Source organism: Papaver somniferum, chromosome 10 (genome assembly GCF_003573695.1).
Source record: "Papaver somniferum cultivar HN1 chromosome 10, ASM357369v1, whole genome shotgun sequence".
Classification (NCBI taxonomy): domain Eukaryota; kingdom Viridiplantae; phylum Streptophyta; class Magnoliopsida; order Ranunculales; family Papaveraceae; genus Papaver; species Papaver somniferum.
Window position 1 is genome coordinate 153,458,575 of NC_039367.1, and position 26,937 is coordinate 153,485,511.

Genomic DNA, 26,937 nt, shown 5'->3' on the forward strand with positions numbered 1-26,937 from the left:
AAAGCATTCATACAACAAACTGAATTCAAATGCAACAGATAAACAGGATACACACATACACACTATCAACTGTTGCTAAGACAGAAATTGAAAAAAATGAGAATTGATTCAATAAATTGTTCACTGGCTAGCCCAGAGAGCTTTTCTACCACACCCATATCATCCATTTATAGTTTTTTACAACACCCTAAATTTCTACAAACCCTAATTGGAAAATCCCCAAATTTGAAAACCCTAATTTTTTTAAATTACAAATTAACTCACTGATTTTCTGAATTGGTCTCCCCAACGCTCGACCCATGCCCTGTTGATGTTCCCTCTGCTCCTCCTCAGCTCTACAGCTCCCAATTGCGTCTACTGATGCCCTAGCGTTTCTCTTTCTTATTTGTAGCACCTAGGGTTGATGCTAAGAACAAGAAAGGGACATACTAGGGAGCTGGATGATGGTGAAGCTCTGATTTGGTCGAGAGAATGGAGATGGTGAAGCTCGATGTGGTGATGGAAGAGATGGTGGTGGCAGTGAAGTTGCAGGCGGTATGGTGGTTCTGCAACTGATTTTGGGAGAAGGGGAGGGTGGTCGACTGTTTTGGGAGAAAGGGAGTGTTTGCTTGGGTGTATAGGGTTCGGTGCTCCAGTGTGTGGCGGCTTCATCAAATTTTGATGTTTTGTGACTAAGCCGTGAGATGTGGAGCTGGTAGGTAGATCGGACGGTGATGCGGAGGCAAGCGAGGAGCGACCGTCGGATGAAAGGATACAACGAAACGAACGGTGCTAGATTAGGTTAGGTGCTGTAGTGTAAGGCGGAGATATCAAACTTTGATGAACAGCAAGGGAGCAACCGTTGGATTCAACTACCATCTAATCTGAAGGCTTGGAATTTCAGCGCTGTGGTGCTTGGCAGAGACTTCAGATTTTGATGCTCTATGAAGGAGCGACCATCGGATGCTTCTGAGAACTGATCTGATGGCTGAGAACGGAGGCGTTTTTGTGTGTAGAAAATGAGGTTGTGCGCACCATTCTTCGCGGCTTCCTTGCGTGATTTCTCCCGGCTTTTCACTACTTTTCTGCTCTTTTTGCCCCGCAAGTCATCCAGACTTTATTTATTACCTAAAAATGCAAAATTAATTAATAAAAATATTTATTCTTGAAAACAATGAAAATACAGAATATGGGATAAAATGTAGAATTAATGCATAAAAGATGAGTTAAATGCCAACAAAAAGGGATAAATATATACAATATTTGGCACTCATCAGCAAGCCAGTTCCAAATTCTGATAAAAGTCATAAAATAGCCACACCTTCATAATTAACCATTCTGACCTTATTCACTTCCCTCCCTAAGACCAACCCTTCTCCTTCACTTTGTGACCAAAGAAAGACCGGAACGACAATTTCTTGGTTTAGGCCAGGGTTGTACAGATTGATCTCTCGAGTCTAAAGTACTCTCGTGCAATGCATTTGTTTTAGGTTTAGATTCATTTCTCATCCACACTCCTAAATTTACCCAAACCAGCAGAAACAGTTTTTACCCCAAAACAATTGGCGACAATAGTGGGAGATTAATCTCTCGGTTGCAAAGGAAATTTCTCAATTTTCATTACAATCTTCCCAAACTCAAGATAGTGGATCTTAAGTCTAAATTCAATCGTTAAACAAAATTCAGTTCAATCATCAATCCCAACTTTCCGCTTCATGATGCATCCCGGCCATCCCAAACACTTCTAAAGCCGCTGATGCTCGAAATCCAATCACCATGGAAGGTATGGAAAAAGTATTAGAAGATGTTGTCACAAATCAAGCTGATATTGTCAAACTTCAAAATGAGATGTTTTGTCTCTTAAAGAGTATGGCAAACCGGTTGTAGCAAGATCAACCAAACATTCGCTCGGAGAACGCCACCAATTTCTGAGATGGCACAAAAATGTTGAATCCTTGTATGAGGTTTGTGCCCCTGCCAACGACGATGCAGACAGAGTATGTGGACTTATCCAACGAGAGCAAAAGGGAATGACCAACACCAATCACTAGTGGAAAACAGAAGTTCCGCGACCGTCAGAAAAATTCATATATACGTATTATACGACTACTTCCAACTGTCTCTGTTGGGGTCTCTGATAAAGCGTCGTTGTCTCGTACGACCTTAAGCCGTAGGTCTCAAAATAACGACGTATTTTAAGGGTAACGAGGTACAGACCCTTAACCGTGGGTTTCAAATTTAAATTATAATATAAAAAAAAATATAGATTCAGATTTGCTGAAATGCCTGAATGGCTAAATCTGAAAAATCTGACTGCATCAAAGTCAAGTCAAGTCAAGTCAAATTGAACTCAAGTCCAAGTCAAAGTCAAATCAAACGGAAGTCAAAGTCACAGCAAAGTCAAGTCGAAGTCAAACTGAAATTCAAATTTAACTCAGATTTAAACTCCAATTGAGAATTTAACTTCCATTCTTTCATTCATTGGGTTTAAATTACACATAAGAATGAAATTCTTAGTTCAGAACAACACATGTCCAAGCTAGCTAGTAAGTTCTAACGACATGCTCAACTAATAGACGACGTTCCGACAATGTGTGATGGGCAAGAATCGAAATTTTAAAGATGCAGAGCTAATTCCAAACCAAAAGAAACATATAAAACATGCCTTGAGAATACCATGCCTCTCACTATGGTGTAAGCTCCAAAGTAACCAGGATATCAATAGAACCTACATATCAAAACACAATAATTCAGAAGGGATAGATAACAGTCCTGAATAATACAAGCTGCAAAGATGAACAGTCCTGAATAATATGTACAGGCTGCAAAGATGAACAAATTACTCTCAAAGAAGCACATGACATCTTACTCTGCAGTTGAGAAAACAACCTCGCAACCCTTGTCACCATTTTCCATGACGAATCTCAGTACATCATAGAAAAACAGTAATAATGAGTAATATTCTTGGAAAATAAATTTCATTCTAAGAACCCTAACAATGGACAGTGGAGTAACCTGAGAAATACGTCAAACAAAAGAAGAACTATATATCCATTCTTTCCTTTACCCAAAAGTATGTGTTATAATCTAAATAACCAGCACACTACTCAAAGCTATAGCAAAAAAGAGTTAAAACTTGCATTACCATTCTATTGATACTTTCATGATTAACATGAAACAAAAACGTCAAAATAAAACATGTACAATGTAAGTAAGTCAAGGTTTTAGAACTAAACTTCCATAGTAATCACCATGGAAGATTTGGATCAATGGATGGTCCTATGTTTTAGAAAGCAACATTACCAGATGAGATACAAGACAAGTTATGTCCAAATGAGCTACATGACAATTGTAGGAATTACGAATAATAATCAAAAAACCTCGAAAATGTTATGCAGTCAGCTTATTAACTGGTTAAGTTAAGTTATGAGGTAAAAGATTATAATTGAGCTCATTTATTACTATCTACCTTCATATTTCACAGATAAAAAATAACTTGTATACTTTCACTCACAAGCAGCATATATACCAGCATAAGGTCTTATTAATTCAAACCAGATGGGAGTATAATTAAAGTAAAGGAAGATTATCTTTTAAATAAGCCACATGTTATAGTTTAATCATCTCAGCTCTATAGTTGTGGATCATACCCAAGGGAGCAGCACAAGCATTTCCAATATTCCCACCTCCTTGTATTCTTCTTGATGTTAACTGCACAATTCAGGTGCAAGGTTCTAATAAGAAGACAAAAATAAAAGTAACTCTGTAATTTTCAATTCTTGGAACATGGTGACATCAATATTTTGGTACGACTCTTATCTTTTCCCCTGTCACTAATTTTTCTGCAGACTAACCAAGATTACTTATTTGGTGTATGACTAAAATATTTTAGTAAATCTGAGGTTAAAGACCTCCAGTTTGAACTAAAAACTGGGTTGACATATAATAAACAGTTGACCTCCAATATGAGCTCAATTTTCAGGCCAGTTACTGTGCAGCAAATAAACAGTCGACACAATGAGAAAAGACAAGAATCCATTTCAACATTATTTTGCAAAACATAATTGGCTTATACGCGTAAATTAGGACTGTCCAACTTAGAAAGATCAGTCACCTTTCTTTCTCATGGGTAAAACTTCTATGAGATTTTCAAAAAATCAATGCATTGATAGTCACATTGCTGATGCCTTTCCTGTCATGGATCAAGTTCTTCCTTGCCTATTTGCTTCATTGCCAAAATCAAAACCATTACAAAACCCCAATTCACATATAACAACATCTAAGCCGATACTCGCAAGTTCGACAAACAAAATTTTGCATGAATAGAATGAATGAGGAAGCATGCCTCTTTGGTTTATCAGGGTCTACTGCAATGGTTTCACCCTTAAGCTTATTTTTCTTCTGTTGGTTCACTTTCGTTTTCTGCAATTACACACTGCATTAGACTCCAATTCCACAACAATTCACAAATTTCGTCGAATGGATGAACAAACAAACCTTGATTATGTTTTCAGTTTTCTCATTCTTCTTAAGCATCAGTAAAGCTTCATGCTTATGAATGTTGTCAATGGACTTTTCGGCTTCAATTGATCCCGCTCCTTCCTACAAATCTTACAAACAACAAGAGTTAAAAACAATTCAACTTGATATCGAAAATTCTAGCAAAATGCGTAATCAAGTGTTCACATTGCTTACTTATTTTTCTTGCCATCCTTGGCTTATGCTGAACCTTTTTGCTTGAACTGCAAGTACTGTTCAAGCAATTCCATTGCAGTTTTCTGCTTCTGATCCTCTTCGAGTAGCTTCATAGCCTCGTTCTCGCGCTTTTCTTTGCCAACAATCTGCAAGTAAGCTTCTCTATCAGATTTTTTCTCGTCATATAGTTTTTTATCTTCTTCAGTTACATTCTTCCATTTGGATCCTAAAATGTTTGAAACTTCTTTGAATTCTGCATCTGGGTTCTCTTTTTTAACCTCAGCCCATTGATCTTTGCACCATAAAACATAAGATGATGATGGTTTCTTCATCTCTGGGTTCTTATGCTTCTTTCTCTCTCAGAGATTGAACCAGTGGAAGACTCCGCACCTACAAAAAAAAAACCCAAATAAAAATTAAACCCAGATTCAGAAATCTAAGATCAAGAAATTGAAACCCTTAATCCAGAATTTATCAATTAGCCAAACCCTAAATCTAGAAGAAATCAAATATCAAGATCAAAACTCAAAACTCAAACCCTAAATCAAAACTTTTATTTCAACAATTCATGATTAATAAACTAAAACCCTTTATCTAAAAATCAAAACCCCTAATCAGAAACTCTGATTCATCAAATCAAGATCAAGATATGGAAACCCGTTATCAAAAATTTATGAAACCTAAATTTAAAAACCAGAGATGAAGAAAGCTATACCACAGTAGGATTAAATTCCTTCAACTTCTGCAATTTCGTCAACTCAATTTAAGTTTCAGCTGTTCTTTCCCTTTAATCTCCAACTCCTCTTCTTTCAATTTCAACATCTCGTCACGATCTTTCTAGCTTCAGTTTTCTCCTTAACCGCAAAGATGAAAAGAAGAAGATGCTTCAAGAACAATAGATGGATTTCTTCCTGACGGGGAAATGGGCTATGTTTAAGAGCAACGATTTAATTGATTTCTTTTGAGGGTTTTTCAGTCTCGATTTGGTGGTTAGGATGAAGAAGATGGATAAGATCGCATGAGGAGGAGACCGAGAGAGAGAAGAATAAAGAGAAACTGAGATGGAAAATAGGAGAGAGAAAAATATATTTATACGCTCTATCAAATAATAAAAAATTATTACACCTAAATCGGTTTCCATGGGTCACGGGATCGTCAACAATTTTAGGGAAAAATAGTAATTATTCAGAGACGGCTACTAGTCATCTCGGAATTTCTCCGTGTTTTTATTATATCAGAGACGGATATCTTTGGTCAACGGTCCAACTACTGTTATTGAGGGTCTCTGATGTGGGTCATAGAAACCCCATTTTCCACTAGTGAATATACCGTCCACAAGCGCAGTCAACACATCCCATGGCGTTACATCCTCTAGCACCAACATCAGTAGCACTGTAAGCATCCCCTCTGGAGTGACGCCTCCTATAACCATATCTAGAGCCGTTTCTACTCCTAATATTTCTTCGAGCATGACGCATCCAATCATCACCAAGGGTGCTACCACTTCTTCGTCAGGACGAGAGACTGGAGGAGCTAGAGGAAACCAACCTCCCATTACATTGTCGATTTAATGGAGAGACACGAAGTTCTTGCCAAAACTCAGATGGACATGGTCAAAACTCAAAGGATTCAGAATTCGGGCGTTAGATTTTCATGATCCAATCTAAGGAGCGAAACAACGAAATTAGGCGAAACAACGAACATCCAGATGATTATGTCAAGGTATTCAAAATTAGGGCGTTAGATTTTCATGATCCAAATGTTACTAAACATCAATTGGTGGAGATGTACATTAATGCTTTCTGGGGTCTCTGTTCACAAAACCGTGTAATCTATGATGGAGCATATATTTTCAGCCCTCAACAGTGTTGCGTCGGGATGAAGATTGTCTTTAATTGAATAAGATACCCATAAATCCCAGTCTCTCTTGGAAGGTACGAGTTTGAAAGCTTACTGATTGACGCGGCCTCCGACTTCAACATTGTAACAATCAAGACTCTGAGAGTTGGGAAAATCAAACAGAAGTAGCGTATTCTTTCGCAGGACTGGAGTTCGCTTTTTTCAGTACATATACAAACTTAAGTGATGAAAACAAATAAAAACCCAATTTTTTCCACCGCTAGTAGAAACACACTGTAATCATGGAAACATACTACCTTTTTATTAGCCCTTATGAGTTCCGCGTAGCCATTATCAGTGCCAAATTTATACACTTTTAAGCGAACATGCACCGGTATCACCATCATCCGCAGAACGAAATAAAAAAATAATTAAAAAAAGAAACAACAACTAAATACGCCAAATAACAGGATTTCACTATTGTATGTATACCTTGCATAAGTTTATTATTATGAATGCGAAGTTCCAGAATTGCCGATATCAATCCTCATGAGCTCCAACTGCAGCAGCCATTGATCACACTTCTGAAGTTTATGCAAAACAAACACGAATAAATTAAACAATAGCAACCTAAACGGGAAAAACAAAAGAAAATAAAGCAAACCCTGAAAGAGAAAAACCAACACGAAAACAATGGGTTCTGGCCTCTGCTCGAGTGCATCATATAGAGAGTATAAAATCCGAAAAACAAAGAAAGTGTTATTTTGGAAATAATATTAACTGAAATCTAAACGATCACATAATTTTGGATACACAATATTTATTTTCTTAAATAACATCCCTTGTGGAAATAATTGCGTCCAAAAAATGTCTCAGCATCTTTTAGCGCCTAATATTAGAAATTATTTTAATTAATATCTCAAATTTACATAATTTTGGGAAGGCAATATATTTCTGAGGTACTGTAAAACAATCACATCCGTTGTGTACCACAGTGTTGCAGAATGAAAATGTAGAAATTAACGTTTAATCCCAAATTAGGTGGGATTTGGACACTCTATTCCAGTACCTTCAGGCCTAGTACTTGGAAGTCCAAATTTACCAAATGTTGAATGAGTCGGTCCATTTTTGAACGATTTAATCCAAAATGTGCTTTCTTTGATGACAAAATTACCCATAAAACAAAATCTGGATATTCCTCCGTCATAATCATCTTCCGTTTCATGGTCTCATATGTCAAAACTCTAGAAAGAGCTCTCCATCTACTCATGTCTTATAGGATTTTGATAAAAATTCTTCTCGATTCGTGATCTGGTTTAGATCATTTTAAGCTTCTCTACCTTTCCCCTCTCTCTTAACCCCCAAGAACCTGTCGAAGATGAACTCACAACAAACAAATATGGTAAAATTTTTATTCAAATGTTATTCAAATTCAATTAAATTTTACATTAACAGTTTGTTTTTAACATTTCGTGAGAAATCTTATTGCAATTTGTTTTGCAATACTTTTAGGTATTCGTTTTTATTTTCATTGATTATCAGATCTTATTCTGATCAGTCAATTTTGTATTTGTGGTTCATTTTGTGTTTAAGTTCCTGGATCCGTTAAATGAATAACATGTTTAAGGATATTCTTAATTTGCATGAGATCTATTCTAGGTTTATTGAATTCTGGTGGAGAATCCTTTGGTTTTTTTTGTTGATCGTCTACAATTCATGCATTGAGTCTTAATTCCCTTATATACATATTTGAAGGATTCACTTTAGTACAAGAAGCATGGAGTTATCATTCACCTAGTTGTTGGTTATTTGTTGAGAAAGACATGCGTATCTTGATGGTCGTTCTTTGATGCTGCCAGTGAGACTGCTAAAGTTTGGAGATTGTAACACAAATTCCTACCACTAGTAAGTCATATATTTGTGTTATTATATGTTTTTATTGATTAGCTATGTTTTCCATTATTAGTTTGAAGGATAGTATTATACTGTCAACGATGGTTCCAATTAGATCGGTGTATGTTAGTTTATTCCATTCATTATTGGAGATTTTTTGAGGTTGAGAAGTTAATTGGTGGTAATCTTGCAGAGAGTTAATAGGAATTGGTTTCCAGCTAACCATTAATAAGTTAAAAAATGATTAATTGATTTACAATGATATGTTTTTTAGGTTTAAAATCATATATATACCACAAGAAAACATTTCATTTCGACAAATTAAGTCTTGGAACTAGGATCCAACGAAGTGGACTCCACCCCAGTCTTAGTACATAGGTTATCTAGGTGGAATTGCGTTAGAAAACTTTAAATAAATGACGTCTTAATCAAGTGTTTATATGTTGGGAGAATATAGTGCTCGGTTGGTTTAATTGGAGTAACCAAGGTAGCTGACTATGTGTGTTGCATCCAAGTACGTGTTAGGTTGGGAAGATATTGGTTAGGATGATAAAAATGACTCCGAGAGATGGATCTATTATGCATCCAAGGTAAATGCTCAGTTTAAGCCATGTTCCCATAGATTAATTCTACATAACCATGCACCTTCTAAATTCTTGAAGTGATTCAACAATCATATTTCTTTTTTGCAATCCAACATTACTTGAAGTGATTCAGGTTGATCTCAACACACTGTGACGATTCTTTTTTCTTTTTTCCTATCTAATAATATCATCCTTACTTTTTTATTTTATTTCTTCAATTGTTGATGTACATAATTTGTACATATGTTCATTTTTAATGTGTACATAACTGTACACTTGTTAATTTTCATGATTATTGTTCCTTTCTTCCGGTTAATTTAAATGATTATTCACCCTTTAATCCATCTATCTTATTGCATCATTTAAAGACCTGGTTGAGCTTCTGTAAATACGGGTACTCTAAAAATTTACAGTATTAAATTAATAGTAAACTTGTTTTCTAGAAGAGGATAATAAACATAAAACTACAACTATAAAAAACTGGTTTATCATAACTATGCTTCTTAAGCTTGAGAAAAAACCATTTGAAGGAGGAAATGAAACTTCAGCATTTTTGCTTCTATCCCCACTTGTGCTAATGTTATAATAAGAACAAATTGATGAGTTATAACACGTTTTGTAGGTATGAATGTTGGATTTTTGTAAACATGTACATAGTTGTACACCATTGTGTTATCTCAATGATATATCACCTGTTTTTTTTCCTGTGGACGTTGGATTAGTTGTTTTTTTGTAGATGTGTACACAATTATACACCATTGTGCTCTATTATGATTTTACAGTCTATTTTGTGGGTGTGGATGTTGGATTAGTTAGAGTTTTGTAAAGGTGTACAAGTTTGTACACTAGTATGCTCTGTGATGAATGGATGGCCTGTCATGTGGGTATCGATGCTAGAATTTGTTATATTTCTGAAGAGTTGTACATATATGTATACTAGTATGCTCTGTATCGATTAGTTTGAAGTTATTTTTGATTTTAATATTGTCGGAATAATGTTTTTGGTGTACATAGTTGTACACATGTTAATGTGTACATAGGTATACACATGTTGATTATTAATTTCCACATATTTGTACACGTACTGATTTTCAATGTATACATAGGTATACACATGCTGACTATAAATGTGCACATAGTTGTACACATACTAATTTTTTGTGTGTGGATTTTTGTAGTTGTGAAGGAAGGTTAGAGATCTCAAGGAAGAGATTGTTCCCATGGACCTGTTATATATGATGGTGAGTTTGTTTTTGAAGCTTCTCAGATCTTTGTATCATTCAATGATATGATTATTGTAAGTATCAAAGTTATGGTTCTTCTTTCTTTCGTTGATATTGTATTTTTTGTGTTGTGTAAGTTGTATAGAACTCCAGTGTGTTTCAATTTTGTTTGCAACATGTGAATGATTTGTCAGGAAGGAAAACTTTGGTTGATATTTGTTGGTATGCATTTGTTTTAGCCTATTATTATTTCACACTTTTGCTTCATATATATACCTGGTAGTTTGCATCCATAAGCATGTAGTGGTGTTTATGTTGTTATTACTGGTGCTTAAGGTACAAGATTCAAGTTGTATGTGTGTACAAACTGGTGCACATTGTCTTATTTCACGAATATATTGCCTGCTTCATGGGTATGAATGTTGGATTTTCTGGATTTTGTGGATGTTTACATAGTTGTACACCATTGTCATGTCTCATGGATGTATTACCTGTTTTATGAGTATGATTCTTGGATTTACTAGGTTTTTGTATGTGTACATTTGTACATTTGCCTGTTTTATGAGTATTAATGTTGAATTTGCTAGGTTTTTGTAGATGTGTACATAGTTGTACACCATTTTCCTATCTCATGTATTGATGACCTGTTTTGCTGGTGGATTGTGTGGATTTTTTATAGATGCGTAAGTAATTGTACACTTGTCCGGTCTCATCGATATTTTTTCTGTTTCATGAGTATGAATGTTGAATTTTCTGGTCTTTTGTAGATGTGTACATAGTTGTTGACCATTGTTCTGTCTCATTGATATATTGCATGTTCTGTGTAAGTATTGGAATTGCACTTGTTGAATTAGTCCATGGTTCGACATCATGGGTTTACAAACATTGACTCTTAGAAAAAGCTTTTTCAGTATAAAACTAACAGTATTTATCTATTTAATCTTCATTGTAATTAGATTTAATGGTGCAAAACCTAAGATTCTTATGTCTGCCTTTTAGTTTTATCTTCTTCTCCACGCTTTTCTTTTGACCTGATTTTTTCTTATTTACCTCTAATCCACCCCAGACTAGGCGATCTTATCAAAGACAATTGATTAACTAGTAATCACCCATAATATGTAAAGCTAACTCTGTGTACATATATGATATGACAGTGGAAACTATTTTCTTTTATTATAATTCCTTAGCATTAGTGATTGATCCGTGGAAAGTGGAATCAAGTTCATTTAATAATCTTCTTTTCGGTAAAGTGCAATAAACCACTGTACTGAGATCGTATAAAGTCATATTAAGTTTGTGTGGTTAATCAAAAATAGATTGTGTCTCTTTAAGTTATTAACTGACTAATATTTTACATATGATCGCCTTTTTTTCTTGTTTCTTATGTGGTTGTTGGTGAAAGGTTATAAAGGTTATGACTTCTTATTCAAGCTGCGGTTTCTTATGCTTTATTATTTTTTCCCGGTTGCAGGTTGACCACTAAACCATCCTATGCACACCATCCTTTATGCAGCTAGAGCTTGGCCTGGTTGAAATCTTTGTCAGTCTGTGCAGACTATAATGACAGTCTGGCTATTATGAATGTTGGATTTTCTGTATTTTTGCCGATGTGTACATTGAAGAAAATACAAGATTCTTGAAGGAATATATAACGTTCGCGTTTCTTGACGGAGATTTTTTTGATAACAACAGGTAATCCCAGAGTTTTTTCATTATCAGTGCCTTTATAATTTTCTGAAAACCAACTAATTTATTTTTCATGTTTTATTTTATGGATAGGTTAAGTGGAAAAATGCCCCAAAATCGACCCCAAGGTTGTGAAAATGCCCCGGACGTTAGGGAAAAGATTAAAATGCCCCAAAATCTTATCAAAATGCCCCATTGCGTTACTTTTACCTATAATAGTCAAAATGGGGCATTTTGGCATATTTTGACTGGTCAAGTGTGTTATGAATGTTCTCTTTTTCCCTTCGACAGAATCTATGGTTTCAAGGTTTAGGGTTCAAGGCTTAGGGTGCAGGGTTTGGGGTTCAGGATTTAGGGTTCAGGTGGTGGCGGTGGTGGTGGCAACGGTGGTGGTAGTGGTGGCGATGGTGGTGGCAGCGGTGTGATAGTGGTGTTGGTGGTGGTGGCAACGGTGTTTGTGGAGGCGGTGGTGGTGGTGGAGGAGGAGGCGGCAGTGGTGGCGGCGCCGGTGGTGGTGGTGGTGGCGTGGAGGAGGCGTTAGCGGTGGCGGTGGTGTTGGTGTTGGTGGTGGTTGTTCTAGTGGTAGTGGTGGCGGTGGGGATGGTGGTGGTAGTGGTGGCAGCGGTGGTGGTTGGTTTATGTTCGTTTGGTAGTGGCGACCGTCCAAACAGTCCACCTTATGTCAGCTTATTTGTCATAAGGGTATAAATGTCATCTTTTCACACGTGCGGGACCACATGCGTGCTAATTTGACCACTTAACTATCTCTAACGGAAAAAAAATAACGGCTGAGGCATTTTGATAAGATTTTGGGTATTTTAATCTTTTCCCCAACGTTCGGGGCATTTTCACAACCATGGGGTCGATTTTGGGACATTTTACTACTTAGCCCCTTATGGATGGGTTTGATGATATAATGTTATTGGCTTGACAGAACTTCAGAAAGTAATTGGTTTGTTTGAGAGGAGTGCTAACATTCTATGGTAGACATCCTATGTTTGATTAGCTGCAAATTTCCGCAGTGAACGGAAATTACAAAATAGTTACCATGTAAATAAAGCAGCTATTGCCCATGCTAGAGGATCTAGCATAACAGTTCAGTTATATTAGAGCGGGCGAAAGCATAACCTTCAATGTTAAATTCAGATTATAAACTTGTAATTACTCTCAATTAAGAAAGCAGAATGTACTAAACAAAAATTATATTAATGTGGACAATATGTAGAACAATAAAGTAGAATTTGATATATTTTAAGTCCAAAGCCTAAATAGTAACTTAACCTAAACAACCAACACAAAACAAAAAGAAAAAAGAGTAAACCAGGAAATAGGAAATAGATTGTGACTCCACGAACTAACTAACCCATCTTAATTCTTGCGGCCCAGATTTGGATTATATTTCATTCCTGAGAAATCCATATTTTTCATTCCGGAGAAATCCATATTTTGATTATTTTTCATTCCGGAGAAATCCATATTTGGATTTTGAGCCTGAAACATCTTCAACATCTCTTGCTGCTTCGTCTCCTCGCTTGTTGGTAGACCCATCTGCTTCTGACGCTGATCAAACATCATCTTCTCGACAACTGACCGAGTTTCAGGATCCAAGTCAGAGAGCTGGGTAGTTTCAGGCTCAGCTTTTTGAGTATCAATTTCAGGATCACCTTGCACAAGATATTTCCACCAGTCTTTTTTATTCTGCTTAGTCAAAAGAATAGATATAACCTTGTTATCCTCTATGCTCCAGAAACAATCATCGACCTTGACAGATTGGCAGAAATCAGCATCTATAATAGAAGGCTGTTCTCTCAATCCAACCTTGATATGGTTCTTTTTGATTTCACAAATAACAGACTTTGATTTAGTTCCTGCGGGCACAGGAATACTAATAGTGACCTCTGGTAGAGATTGGCCCCAAGAATAGGTTTCCATATCTAAACCATTGCCCTTGTTTGGAACTCTCTTGCTGGATTCTTCTTTCTCAGGCTTAGATTCTTCTTTCTCAGGATTATCATCAGAAGTAGCTGGTCCTTCTTTCTCAGGCTTATCATCAGAAGAAGCTAATTCTTCTTTCTCAGGCTTGGATTCTTCTTTCTCAGTAGAAGTTGAAGATGAGGGTTTGCTAGTCTGCACGATCTCTTCCTGATGATCAATGCTCTTTTCGTCTTCTTGAAAATCAGAGATAACTGCCATTGCTAAGATTGAACGAGATAATACTTGCTTTGTTGAACAAAGGGTTTCAAGGAAGAAAGGGTTTCGAGGAACTTGAGAGAGAGATTGGTGTGTGGTGGTTCCAAAGGCCGAACTGTGCTTTTTATAGGCTTTGAGTTTTGTGGTTATAGGCGGAAAAGGAAAGCATATGACGGTGGGTTGTATTCTATATATGGACGGCTTCTAGAATACTCCCAGCGTATTCTATTTTTGGACAGCTTCCTTGTACGAATCCTAAAGGAATCAAATTCCCAAAATCGAGTTCGTTCACTTGCGAATATTTAGCTGCAGAAACACAAAGTTTTATGGATGTTGTGAAATTTAGGGGTGAGCATTTTATCCGTAATCCGCGGGTCTAACAGGGACCAATCGTATTTTTGCGGATGGATGTCCGGACCATTCGCTAATGGGTTGGACGCGGATGAGATTTTTGAGATCCAACGGATTACGGATTGGATCCGGATGCAACCTTGAAAATCCGTTGGACATCCATATCCGTTAGATTAAGGACATTTATATAGTTTCTAGAAAATATATAAATAGTTTGGAATTTTTATAGTGTTTGCTTGGAGTGTTGTCCATGACACTTCTATATTTATATACATATATAAAATGTGTAGGTTCTATAAGAAGTCATTTATATTGATTTTATTTTTTCATTATAAATTTTAACTAACACAAAGTCGTTGGATTATCCGCACCCAATCCGTACATCTGCGCATCCATTGGATGCAAATCCGTTGGATGTTAGATTGGATGCGGATGCCAAATTTGAAATCCATAGTGGATTGGATTGGATGCGGATGAGGTAAAAACCGGTCCATACCGGCCCATGCTCACCCCTAGTGAAATTGAGCCTTATTCTGGTGGGCTTTTCCAAAGAGTCCTACTACTGTGGATTTTTTGAGCCTGTGAATTAGGCCTGTAAGTAGGAGTCTTATGAAGTAGGGGTGTACAACGGACGAACGGTTGCGGATTACTGGTCACCCGCATCCAATCCGTCAAAGTTGCGGATTTGGAAAATCCAACCGTGTCCGGCCCAATCATCCGCGGATCCACGGATGATACATACCGGATGCGGATTAACCGCGAGTGATATGGTGCTCAGAGAAGAAAATTGCAAGAATGAATAATTCTCCCACTTTGTTCTGTTCCTCCAGCAACTTTTGCAGCTGTCGTGCATTTTCTTCAGTTCGTTGGTGCAACTCCTTTTGAAACTGCTCTAATGCACGCAAAACAGATGGCAAGTTTACACATACATATTTAGGTTAACAATAAAATAAAAATGAAAACACTACAAATAATGGAGGAAAGCATATGAGGAGGGAGTGATGTAGTTGCAGGAAATCCTACACTACACCCCTCATATAATTTCATTATTAATCAACTCATTTTTAGGTTTACACTTTTAATTTTATTGATCAATCTTTGAATGTTCTTACAAGAAAAGATAAAGAAATCAAGAATGATCTCTGATCTAGACTTTCTCTCTCCTATTTACTTGTTTCTTACTTAGAATAGATCTCCCTCTCTTTACAACTTGAACGACTATTTATAAAGAAATACATAGTGGATGACAGCTAACCTGTCCTTTATTTTCGGGTATAGTCTGCGACATTCTCGCAACCTTACAAATGTTAATTTCTCAAGCTCTCTAATTTTCGCAGGACTATCATATCTTTCTCGTGATCTTAGCTGGCGTCATTTATTTTATTCTTCCTGAAATTGTTCTGCGACACTGTTGTATTGTGTTGTTGATAATTTCCCTGAAATATTGTCGTCGCGAGATTTCGATCCTACATCTTGTCTCTTCTCATATCTTTTATGCGAAGTAGAGAATGATGTGAGAAATGCCGCAGTTGTTCCCCTCTTCATATTCTGCATTTATAACACGTATTCTTTCTTCCATCTATTTCTTGACACGTCTTTTGTAACCGTTGTTTTTTAACCGATTATATCTTTCCGTATTAATCGTGTTTATTTTCTCGAGGAAAAAACTCCCTCTATATATATTCTTTCTCATTCTATTTTGCTTTCTTTTTATTTTCTTTGTAACTTCATCGTTCTTCTGCAAATTATATTATTGCAACTTTTCTTCTTTATTCTTCAATCTTTTTAAGTTCTTCTTCATCTTCATACTATTTCTTCTGCAGATCTTCATCGTTCGTAATTTTCTTCGAAATAACCTTCCTTCTACTGTTTTACATGGATTCATCAAGGTTAATTTTCTTTTTTCTTCTTTACGGGTTTTGCTGAAATTGATCTTGTTTATTGTCTTATTTGATCTTGTTTATGTGATTCTCATACTCTTGTTATTTCAGCAAAAGCGCCTCCAACACTAGATTAACAGTTCAGAATCCTAATATTCCCAAACCGCAGCATAAGGTTGTTTCGCATAAAAGAAAGTCTGCGAATGAGAAGGTAGTAAAAAACACTATCCTTTTCTAATAACAATATTGTTTCCCCTGTTTCTTATCTGGATTGTAATTCGCAGGGTGATAAAGATGTCAATAAACCTCTCAAGAAATATCGTCACCTTAAAACTGTTCCAACTTCTGTTCCCTTCCACTTACTCATCTCTTCTAAATCTCGTGGGACATCTTCGCAAGATAATCCTTTATCTCCAATTCGCGAAAAAGCTGCCTCAGACTTCATTTCTTCAGCTGACATTTCAATGATTGAAACCCCCCTTATTGATCATCTGTGAATGAAACCTCTTCTCTTCCCATTGAGAATGTTTCTCAACCTTCTATCACTACCAGTTCTCTACCTAAGTCTCTTCTTCTTTGGAAAGAAACCGTGGAAGGGATATATATTTCCTTCAAACTTTTATCTGAAGTCCTGGATGATGTCAAGAAGTCTTCTATTGATCCTATCAAGTCTAATATTTGTGAAATTCTGAGCAAGCATTTAGGTTCTGACAGAGCTGCTTCACAGACAGCTTTGAAAAAAGAATGTAATGCTCTTCGTCTCGAAAATCAAAAGCTTCAGAATGTTTTGCTGGATCGTGATAATCTTCTCAAGAAGAATGATGAATTGAGAGATATGATTTTCTTATCTGTGTCTTAAATTTGCTTTTTCAATGGTTTTATCCTTCCCATATTTCATTATCCTTGGAATCCCTGTTTCGCATGTTAAGCCTTAAACCAGAAACGAATAATGGAGAGATATCAATTTGAATCTGTTGTTGAAGAAGCCCGTGTTGATAAAGAAATCTTGATGTATCAATATAACCAATTAGATAACCTCTATTCATATTCTCTTGATCATATAAATAATCTTACCAATGAAAATACCCAATTAGTTCAAAGACAAGATTTATTAAGTAAGGAAGTATCCCGCCTTTCTTATTCTTTAACTAAAGCTAATTTAGGGATGAAAACTTTATCAGATGAGAATAAAACCTTATCTCAAGAGAAGCGAACTTATTTAAACAAGATGGCGATATCTTCGCAACAACTTAGTATTATTGAAAAAGTATGTGATGACCAAGAGCAATCTCTTCGCTCTTTGAGTAATGAACTTAAAGAAGTAATAGAGTCATCTATCGCTGAAAGAGATACACTCATTCAAGGTAGAATAGCTTTAAGTGTAAAGGCGAATCAACTTAAAGAAAAATATTCCAAATTAGAAGAATCTTATTCTTCTCTTGCGAAGAAAAGTGCCTTTCTTATTTCTAAAGAGAAAAATCTTCAGTCTCGACTTAAAGGTTTAGTTGGAGATAAATTTGATGACGCAATGGGCCGTTGGGAGAATAGTTGTCTGTCCTTGATTCAACACCTTATTTCGCAAAAGGAAGGTAGTCATAATAGTTTGACTTCCTTTATTATCCTTTCTTTGTCATATTTTTCTGAATTCTTCATCTTAATGAAATTTTGTATTCTATCTTTCGTAGAGTCTCAGAAGAATCTTCGTTCTTCTATTTCTGTTTTGGAGGCTAAATATGCCAAAATTCGCAAAGAAATTGCATTGCCCGTCTCTGCCCTTACTGGTTTTCGCGACCGAGCAAAAAGAAGACTTGATTATCTTTCTTATTTTAAAGATATTCAAGATACGAATCATCAGAGAGCACTTCTTCATCAAGTTCATCTCCGGGCTGAAGTCCTTGTAAATGACATTTTATTATCCAAATCTCTTCCTCCTACATTAATTGAACCTTTAGAAGTAGATGATGATGAAGTTACTCGTCCTATTGATAGTGATTATGATTACGAAAGCGGTGCAGAGGATAATTTCTTGGAAGATGAAAAGATATTCCTTCTAAAGAAGCATCTGCTGGTGTTAATCAAAATGAGAAAGAAATTTCTCCTGAAGAAGTAATTGCTGGCGATAAGCAAAATTCTAGTCAAGGCGAAGATCAAAACCGAAATGAAGGATAGGCTTGCGATAATGAGAATATTGGCGAAGAATTTCTGTTATCTCCTTCTACTGAAATTAATACTGAAGCTTGAGCTTCTTATCTAGCTTTGTCTTCTTGAACTGTCTTATTTTTATCACTTTTACGAGTTACATTTTTCAACCAACTTTGGAATCAACTTTTCCTTTTAATATTTTGTTGATGAGAAAGATAATGTTTCTTGTGTATTAATTCCCATACTTTCCTCTCATTATCTTTCTTGCTAAAAATAATTTGTTACGAACACTTATAAATATTTTGTTTTATCATGTCGTCTTATTTCGCCTTCCTAATTAAAGGTCTTATTATGCCACCTCTTGTCATTGCGACAAAATCGCAGGACGTCCTTGCACTTTCATGCAAAAACCCATTGATCTTGCCTTAACTTTTTCTTTTGTATTATGGCCTCTTCAGGAATGTTGCGACAATATGACAGGCCTAAATATTCATGCGAAAATTAAGCCCCATGACATTTCCGTCTTGCGACGAAATCGCAGGACGTCTTCGCACTTTCATGCGAAAACCCATTGATCTCGTCTTATCTTTTTCTTTTGTATTATTGCCTCTTCAGAATTGTTTCACAAATATGACAAGCCTTAATATTCTTGCGAATAGAAAGCCTCATGACATTTGCGTCTTAAGACACTTATCAGCTCCCTAATGGAGGGTTCCGCCCGTATCTTCCCCCTGGTTCCCCCTTCAAGGAGGCGTACTTATACCATACAAGGTTAGCTCCTCCCATCCAGTATTAACAACAACCAGTTTTTTTCGCAGCCTCTTATCCCTTTTACCTATAGGGTTTATGGTTACGAGACTGCACCCTAAGTGGGGTTTTCTTCGGGACGAGTGCAGTATAAGCCAAGACTTGTAAAGAATGGCAAGGTACGCTTCAAACGTCCCTGGCAGTCTTGACTCAACCGTGTACCTCGGAGCCTTGATCAGATCTGCACTCCTTGGGAGAGTACTTAATACCTTAATCGCCCAACCCAAGTCATATGCTTAAGTTGAGAATCCAAGGTGCCTCTCCCGGATGGGATTTATTGACCCCAAAACTCCATGACACAGGTTCCGGTGGCGGTGTAGCCTTTCCCTGATCCATGCAACAGGTACCCCCTAATATGACGTACTTTAGGTCTTACCTTTGGCTCTTGCGAAATTTTATTCGCGAACTAGGGTTTACGCCATAAAGGTTCTCCCCTTTCTTTTATGTCATTATTCTGTGATTATCTCTGCGAAAGTTTCGCACATCATGATCTTGTTTTAATATGAGTAGTCTTGCAATTATTCTTTCAGAATCCACAACTTCTCAAAGCTTCTTACAGATAATATCTTTTTAAGTACAACCTGTTCCATGGCCTGTCTAGTCTATGACCAACATCTCTACCTTCTGGATCCATTAACCTATAAGCTCTTGTTCCAACTATCTCCTTAATGATGTAAGTTCCATCCCATTTTTTCGCTAATTTTCCACTATTTTATCGCTGATATATTGGTGTCTCTCGCAGAACTAAATCTCCTGGTTGAAATTCGCGTATTTTGACACGTTTATTATATTCTCTGGCTAATCTTCGATGATAATTCTCCATATGTTGTAAAGCTTTTTCTCTTCTTTCTTCTAATTCATCAAGTTTATTTAAGATCAAACCCGCACTAAGGTTTTTTTCCCAAGATTCTCTTTTTGTTGTCGGAATAACAACTTTTGTTGGTAACACCGCTTCAACTCCGTATGTTAAACAAAAAGGTGACATTCCCGTAGCTTCTCTTCTAGTTGTATTATAAGACCATACTGCATTATGTACTTGTTTGCACCATGCTCTGTGATGTCCTTCTAATTTCTTATATAATATATCTGCAATTATTTTGTTTGTTGCTTCTACCTGCCCATTAGCTTGTGGATACAAAGGAGTAGACTTTCCACATTTTATCTTGAATGCATTAAGTAGCATTTCTATGTTATGTCCTTCAAATTGTTTCCCATTATCAGATACCAACTGCGCAGGAATTCCGAATATGCAAATGATATTTTCGAATATGAATGTAAAGATATCTTTGTCGCGAATATGTTGTACTGCCTTCACTTCTGTCCATTTTGTGAAATAATCTGTTGCGACTATTAAATATCTTCTTTGTCCAGAACCTGGTAAAAATGGTCCCATAATATCTAAGCCCCACTTTCCAAAAGGCCACACACTGGTTCAAGATGATAGTGGTGCTCCAGGTGCATGTATTTTCTTTCCATGCCGCTGAAAATCTTCGCAACGTCTTGATATTTGTTTTGCATCTTTGTTCATGTATGGCCAGTAATAACCTTGCATTTTTTCTCTATGTGCCAAAGATCTTCCTCCACTATGATTGCCAGCATCCCCACTATGTAACATTTTTAGCACTTTTTCTCCTTCCTCTCGTGTGAAACATCTGAGTGATGGTCCATTAAAGGATTTTCGGTATAGCAACCCATATCTTAATTCATAATTCGTTTCACGGCTTTTTAACTTGTGTGTTTCCAATCTATTTCTTGGTGTTTCTCCTTTCGCCAAATATGCATGAAGTTCCATTCTCCAGTCTGCGATATTGTTCATTTGTTCTTCTTCTTCATTGTCTATTATCATCACATCCACGTCTTCTTCTTATTTATTGATTGATGGTGACAGAAGTGTTTGTATTTTTATGCATCTCGCAGTTGGATCTGTCATCATGCTTGAGATGAAAGCAAAAGCGTCTGCGAGTCTATTATCCTTTCTTGAAATGTGCCTCCATTTTATTTAGCGCCTAATATTATAAATTATTTTAATTAATATCTCAAATTTACATAATTTTGGACAGGTAATATATTTCTGAGGTATTGTAAAACAATCAGATTCGTTGTGTACCACAGTGTTGCAGAATGAAAATGTAGAAATTAACGTTTAATCCCAAATTAGTTGGGCTTTGGACACTCTATTCCTGTACCTTCAGGCCTAGTACTTGGAAGTCCAAATTTACCAAATGTTGAATGAGTCGGTCCATTTTTGAACGATTTAATTCAAAATGTGCTTTCTTTGATGACAAAAATACCCATAAAACAAAATCTGGATATTCATCCGTCATAATCATCTTCCGTTTCATGGTCTCATATGTCGAAACTCTAGACAGAGCTCTCCATCTGCTCATGTCTTATAGGATTTTGAAAAAAATTCTTCTCGATTCGTGATCTGGTTTAGATCATTTTAAGCTTCTCTACCTTTCCCCTCTCTCTTAACCCCCAAGAACCACTCGAAGATGAACTCACAACAAACAGATCTGGTAAAATTTTTATTCAAATCTTATTCAAATTCAATTAAATTTTACATTAACAGTTTGTTATTAACATTTCGTAAGAAATCTTATTACAATTTATTTTGCAATACGTTTAGGTATTCGTTTTTATTTTCATTGATTATCAGATCTTATTCTGATCAGTCAATTTTGTATTTGTGGTTCATTTTGTGTTTAAGTTCCTGGATCCGTTAAATTAATAACATTTTTAAGGAAATTCTTAATTTGCATGAGATCTATTCGAGGTTTATTGAATTCTGGTGGAGAATCCTTTGGTTTTTTTTGTTGATCGTCTACAATTCATGCATTGAGTCTTAATTCCCTTACATACACATTTGAAGGATTCACTTTAATACAAGAAGCATGGGGTTATCATTCACCTAGTTGTTGGTTATTTGTTGAGAAAGACATGCGTATCTTGATGGTCGTTCTTTGATGCTGCCAGTGAGACTGCTCGAGTTTGGGGAGATTGTAACACAAATTCCTACCACTGGTAAGTCATATATTTGTGTTATTATATGTTTTTATTGATTAACTATGTTTTCCATTATTAGTTTGAAGGATAGTATTATACTATGAATGATGGTTCTAATTAGATCGGTTTATGTTAGTTTTTCCATTCTTTATTGGATATTTTTTGAGGTTGAGAAGTTAATTGGTGGTAATCTTGCAGAGAGTTAATAGGAATTGGTTTCCAGCTAACCATTAATAAGTTAAAAAATGATTAATTGATTTACAATGATATGTTTTTTAGGTTTAAAATCATATATATACCACAAGAAAACATTTCATTTCGATAAATTAAGTCTTGGAACTAGGATCCAACGAAGTGGACTCCACCCCAGTCTTAGTACATAGGTTATCTAGGTGGAATTGCGTTAGAAAATTTTAAATAAATGACGTCTTAATCAAGTGTTTATATGTTGGGAGAATATAGTGCTCAGTTGGTTTAATTGGAGTAACCAAGGTAGACGACTATGAGTGTTGAATCCAAGTACGTGTTAGGTTGGGAAGATATTGGTTAGGATGATAAAAATGACTCTGAGATATGGATCTATTATGCATCCAAGGTAAATGCTCAGTTTGAGCCATGTTCCCATAGATTAATTCTGCATAACCATGCACCTTCTCAATTCTTGAAGTGATTCAACAATCATATTTCTTTTTTGCAATCCAACATTACTTGAAGTTATTCAGGTTGATCTCAACACACTGTGACGATTCTTTTTTCTTTTTTCCTATCTAATAATATCATCCTTATTTTTTATTTTATTTCTTCAATTGTTAATGTACATAATTTGTACATATGTTCATTTTTAATGTGTACCTAACTGTACAGTTGTTAATTTTCATGATTATTGTTCCTTTCTTCCGGTTAGTTTAAATGATTATTCACCTTTTAATCCAGCTATCTTCTTTTACCTTCTTATGGATCATTTAAAGACCTGGTTGAGCTTCTGTAAAAACGGGTACTCTAAAAATTTACAGTATTAAATTAATAGTAAACTTGTTTTCTAGAAGAGGATAATAAACATAAAACTACAACTATAAAAAACTGGTTTATCATAACTATGCTTCTTAAGCTTGAGAAAAAACCATTTGAAGGAGGAAATGGAACTTCAGCATTTTTGCTTCTATCCCCACTTGTGCTAATGTTATAATAAGAACAAATTGATGAGTTATAACACGTTTTGTAGGTATGGATGTTGGATTTTTGTAAACATGTACATAGTTGTACACCATTGTGTTATCTCAATGATATATTACCTGTTTTTTTTTCCTGTGGACGTTGGATTAGTTGTTTTTTTGTAAATGTGTACACAATTATACACCATTGTGCTCTCTTATGATTTTACAGCCTATTTTGTGGGTGTGGATGTTGGATTAGTTAGAGTTTTGTAGAGGTGTACAAGTTTGTACACTAGTGTGCTCTGTGATGAATGGATGGCCTGTCATGTGGGTATCGATGCTAGAATTTGTTAGATTTCTGAAGAGTTGTACATATATGCATACTAGTATGCTCTGTATCGATTAGTTTGAAGTTATTTTTGATTTTAATATTGTCGGAATAATGTTTTTGGTGTACATAGTTGTACACATGTTAATGTGTACATAGGTATACACATGTTGATTATTAATTTCCACATATTTATACACGTACTGATTGTCAATGTATACATAGGTACACACATGCTGACTATAAATGTGCACATAGTTGTACATATACTAATTTTTTGTGTGTGGATTTTTGTAGTTGTGAAGGAAGGTTAGAGATCTCAAGGAAGAGATTGTTACCATGGACCTGTTATATATGATGGTGAGTTTGTTTTTGAAGCTGCTCAGATCTTTGTCTCGTTCAATGATATGATTATTGTAAGTATCAAAGTTATGGTTCTTCTTTCTTTCGTTGATATTGTATTTTTTGTGTTGTGTAAGTTGTATAGAACTCCAGTGTGTTTCAATTTTGTTTGCAACATGTGAATGATTTGTCAGGAAGGAAAACTTTGGTTGATATTTGTTGGTATGCATTTGTTTTAGCCTATTATTATTTCACACTTTTGCTTCATATATATACCTAGTAGTTTGCAGCTATAAGCATGTAGTGGTGTTTATGTTGTTATTACTGGTGCTTAAGGTACAAGATTCAAGTTGTATGTGTGTACAAACTGGTGCACCTTGTCTTATTTCACGAATATATTGCCTGCTTCATGGGTATGAATGTTGGATTTTCTGGATTTTGTGGATGTTTACATATTTGTACACCATTGTCATGTCTCATGGATGTATTACCTATTTTATGAGTATGATTCTTGGATTTACTAGGTTTTTGTATGTGTACATTTGTACATTTGCCTGTTTTATGAGTATTAATGTTGAATTTGCTAGGTTTTTGTAGATGTGTACATAGTTGTACACCATTTTCCTATCTCATGTATTTATGACCTGTTTTGCTGGTGGATTGTGTGGATTTTTTATAGATGCGTAAGTAATTGTACACTTGTCCAGTCTCATCGATATATTGTCTGTTTCATGAGTATGAATGTTGAATTTTCTGGTCTTTCGTAGATGTGTACATAGTTGTAGACCATTGTTCCATCTCATTGATATACTGCATGTTCTGTGTAAGTATTGGAATTGCACTTGTTTAATTAGTCCATGGTTCGACATCATGGGTTTTCAAACATTGACTCTTAGAAATATCTTTTTCAGTATAAAACTAGCTGTATTTATCTATTTAATCTTCATTGTAATCAGATTTAATGGTGCAAAACCTAATATTCTTATTCTCCCTTTTAGTTTTATCTTCTTCTCCACGCTTTTCTTTTGACCTGATTTTTTCTTATTTACCTTTAATCCACCGCAGACTAGGCGATCTTATCAAAGACGATTAATTAACCAGTAATCACCCATACTATGTAAAGCTAACTCCGTGTACATATATGATATGAAAGTGGAAACTCTTTTCTTTTATTATAATTCCTTAGCATTAGTGATTGATCCGTGGAAAGTGGAATCAAGTTCATTTAATAATCTCCTTTTCGGTAAAATGCAATAAACCACTGTACTGAGATCGTATAAAGTCATATTAAGTTTGTGCAGTTAAGCAAAAATAGATTGTGTCTCTTTAAGTTATTAACTGACTAATATAATGACAGTCTGGCTATTATGAATGTTGGATTTTCTGTATTTTTGCCGATGTGTACATTGAAGAAAATACAAGATTCTTGAAGGAATATAGAACGTTCGCGTTTCTTGACGGAGATTTTTATGATAACAACAGGTAATCCAAGAGTTTTTTCATTATCAATGCCTTTATAATTTTCTGAAAACCAACTAATTTATTTTTCATGTTTTATTTTATGGATAGGTTAAGTGGCAAAATGCCCCAAAATCGACCCCAAGGTTGTGAAAATGCCCCGAACGTTAGGGAGAAGATTAAAATTCCCCAAAATCTTATCAAAATGCCCCATTGCGTTACTTTTACCTATAATAGTCAAAGTGGGGCATTTTGACAGATTTTGACTGGTCAACTGTGTTATGAATGTTCTCTTTTTCCCTTCGACAGAATCTATGGTTTCAAGGTTTAGGGTTCAAGGCTTAGGGTTCAGGGTTTGGGGTTCAGGATTTAGGGTTCAGGTGATGGCAGTGGTAACGGTGGTGGTAGTGGTGGCGGCGGTAGTGTTGGTGGTGGCAGTGGTGTGATAGTGGTGGCGACGATGTTGGTGGAGGAGGTGGTGGTGGTGGAGGAGGCGGTAGCGGTGGTGGCGGTGGTGGTGGTGGTGTGGAGGAGGCGTTAGCGGTGGAGGTGGTGTTGGTGGTGGTTTTTATAGTGGTAGTGGTGGCGGTGGGGATGGTGGTGGTAGTGGTGGCAGCGGTGGTGGTTGGTGGTTGTTCGTTTGGTAGTGGCGACCGTCCAAACAGTCCCCCTTATGTCAGCTTATTTGTCATAAGGGTATAAATGTCATCTTTTCACACGTGCGGGACCACATGCCTCCTAATTTGACCACTTAACCATCTCTAACGGAAAAAAAACGGCTGAGCATTTTGATAAGATTTTGGGCATTTTAATCTTTTCCCCAACGTTCGAGGCATTTTCACAACCATGGGGTCGATTTTGGGGCATTTTGATACTTAGCCCTTTATGGATGGGTTTGATGATATAATGTTATTGGCTTGACAAAACTTCAGAAAGTAATTGGCTTGTTTTAGAGGAGTGCTAACATTCAATGGTAGACACAAACATCCCATGCTTAATTAGCTGCAAATTCAAACTTTTGCAAATTTCCGCAGTGAACGGAAATTACAAAATAGTTACCATGTAAATAAAGCAGCTATTGCCCATGCTATAGGATCTAGCATAACAGTTCAGTTATATTAGAGCGGGCGAAAGCCTAACCTTCAATTTTAAATTCAGATTATAAACTTGTAATTACTCTCAATTAAGAAAGCAGAATGTACTAAACAAAAATTATATTAATGTGGACAATATGTAGAACAATAAAGTAGAATTTGATATATTTTAAGTCCAAAGCCTAAATAGTAACTTAACCTAAACAACCAACACAAAACAAAAAGAAAAAAGAGTAAACCAGGAAATAGGAAATAGATTGTGACTCCACGAACTAACTAACCCATC

The 26,937-nt window shown here is 35.9% G+C and overlaps 1 protein-coding gene across 1 annotated transcript; it reads right to left on the minus strand.

Moving 5' to 3' along the window:
• Positions 1–13,117: 13,117 nt before the first annotated feature.
• LOC113316569 (protein BOBBER 2-like) lies at positions 13,118–14,092 on the minus strand. Its single transcript, XM_026564726.1, has one exon. The coding sequence runs from the start codon at positions 14,090–14,092 to the stop codon at positions 13,268–13,270; it is 825 nt and encodes a 274-aa protein (XP_026420511.1). The 3' UTR covers positions 13,118–13,267.
• Between the last annotated feature and the right edge of the window lie 12,845 nt (positions 14,093–26,937).

Bases quoted from the DNA above. Each gene is read 5' to 3' on its own strand.
- LOC113316569 (XM_026564726.1), bottom strand. From the start codon at position 14,092: ATGGCAGTTATCTCTGATTTTCAAGAAGACGAAAAGAGCATTGATCAT.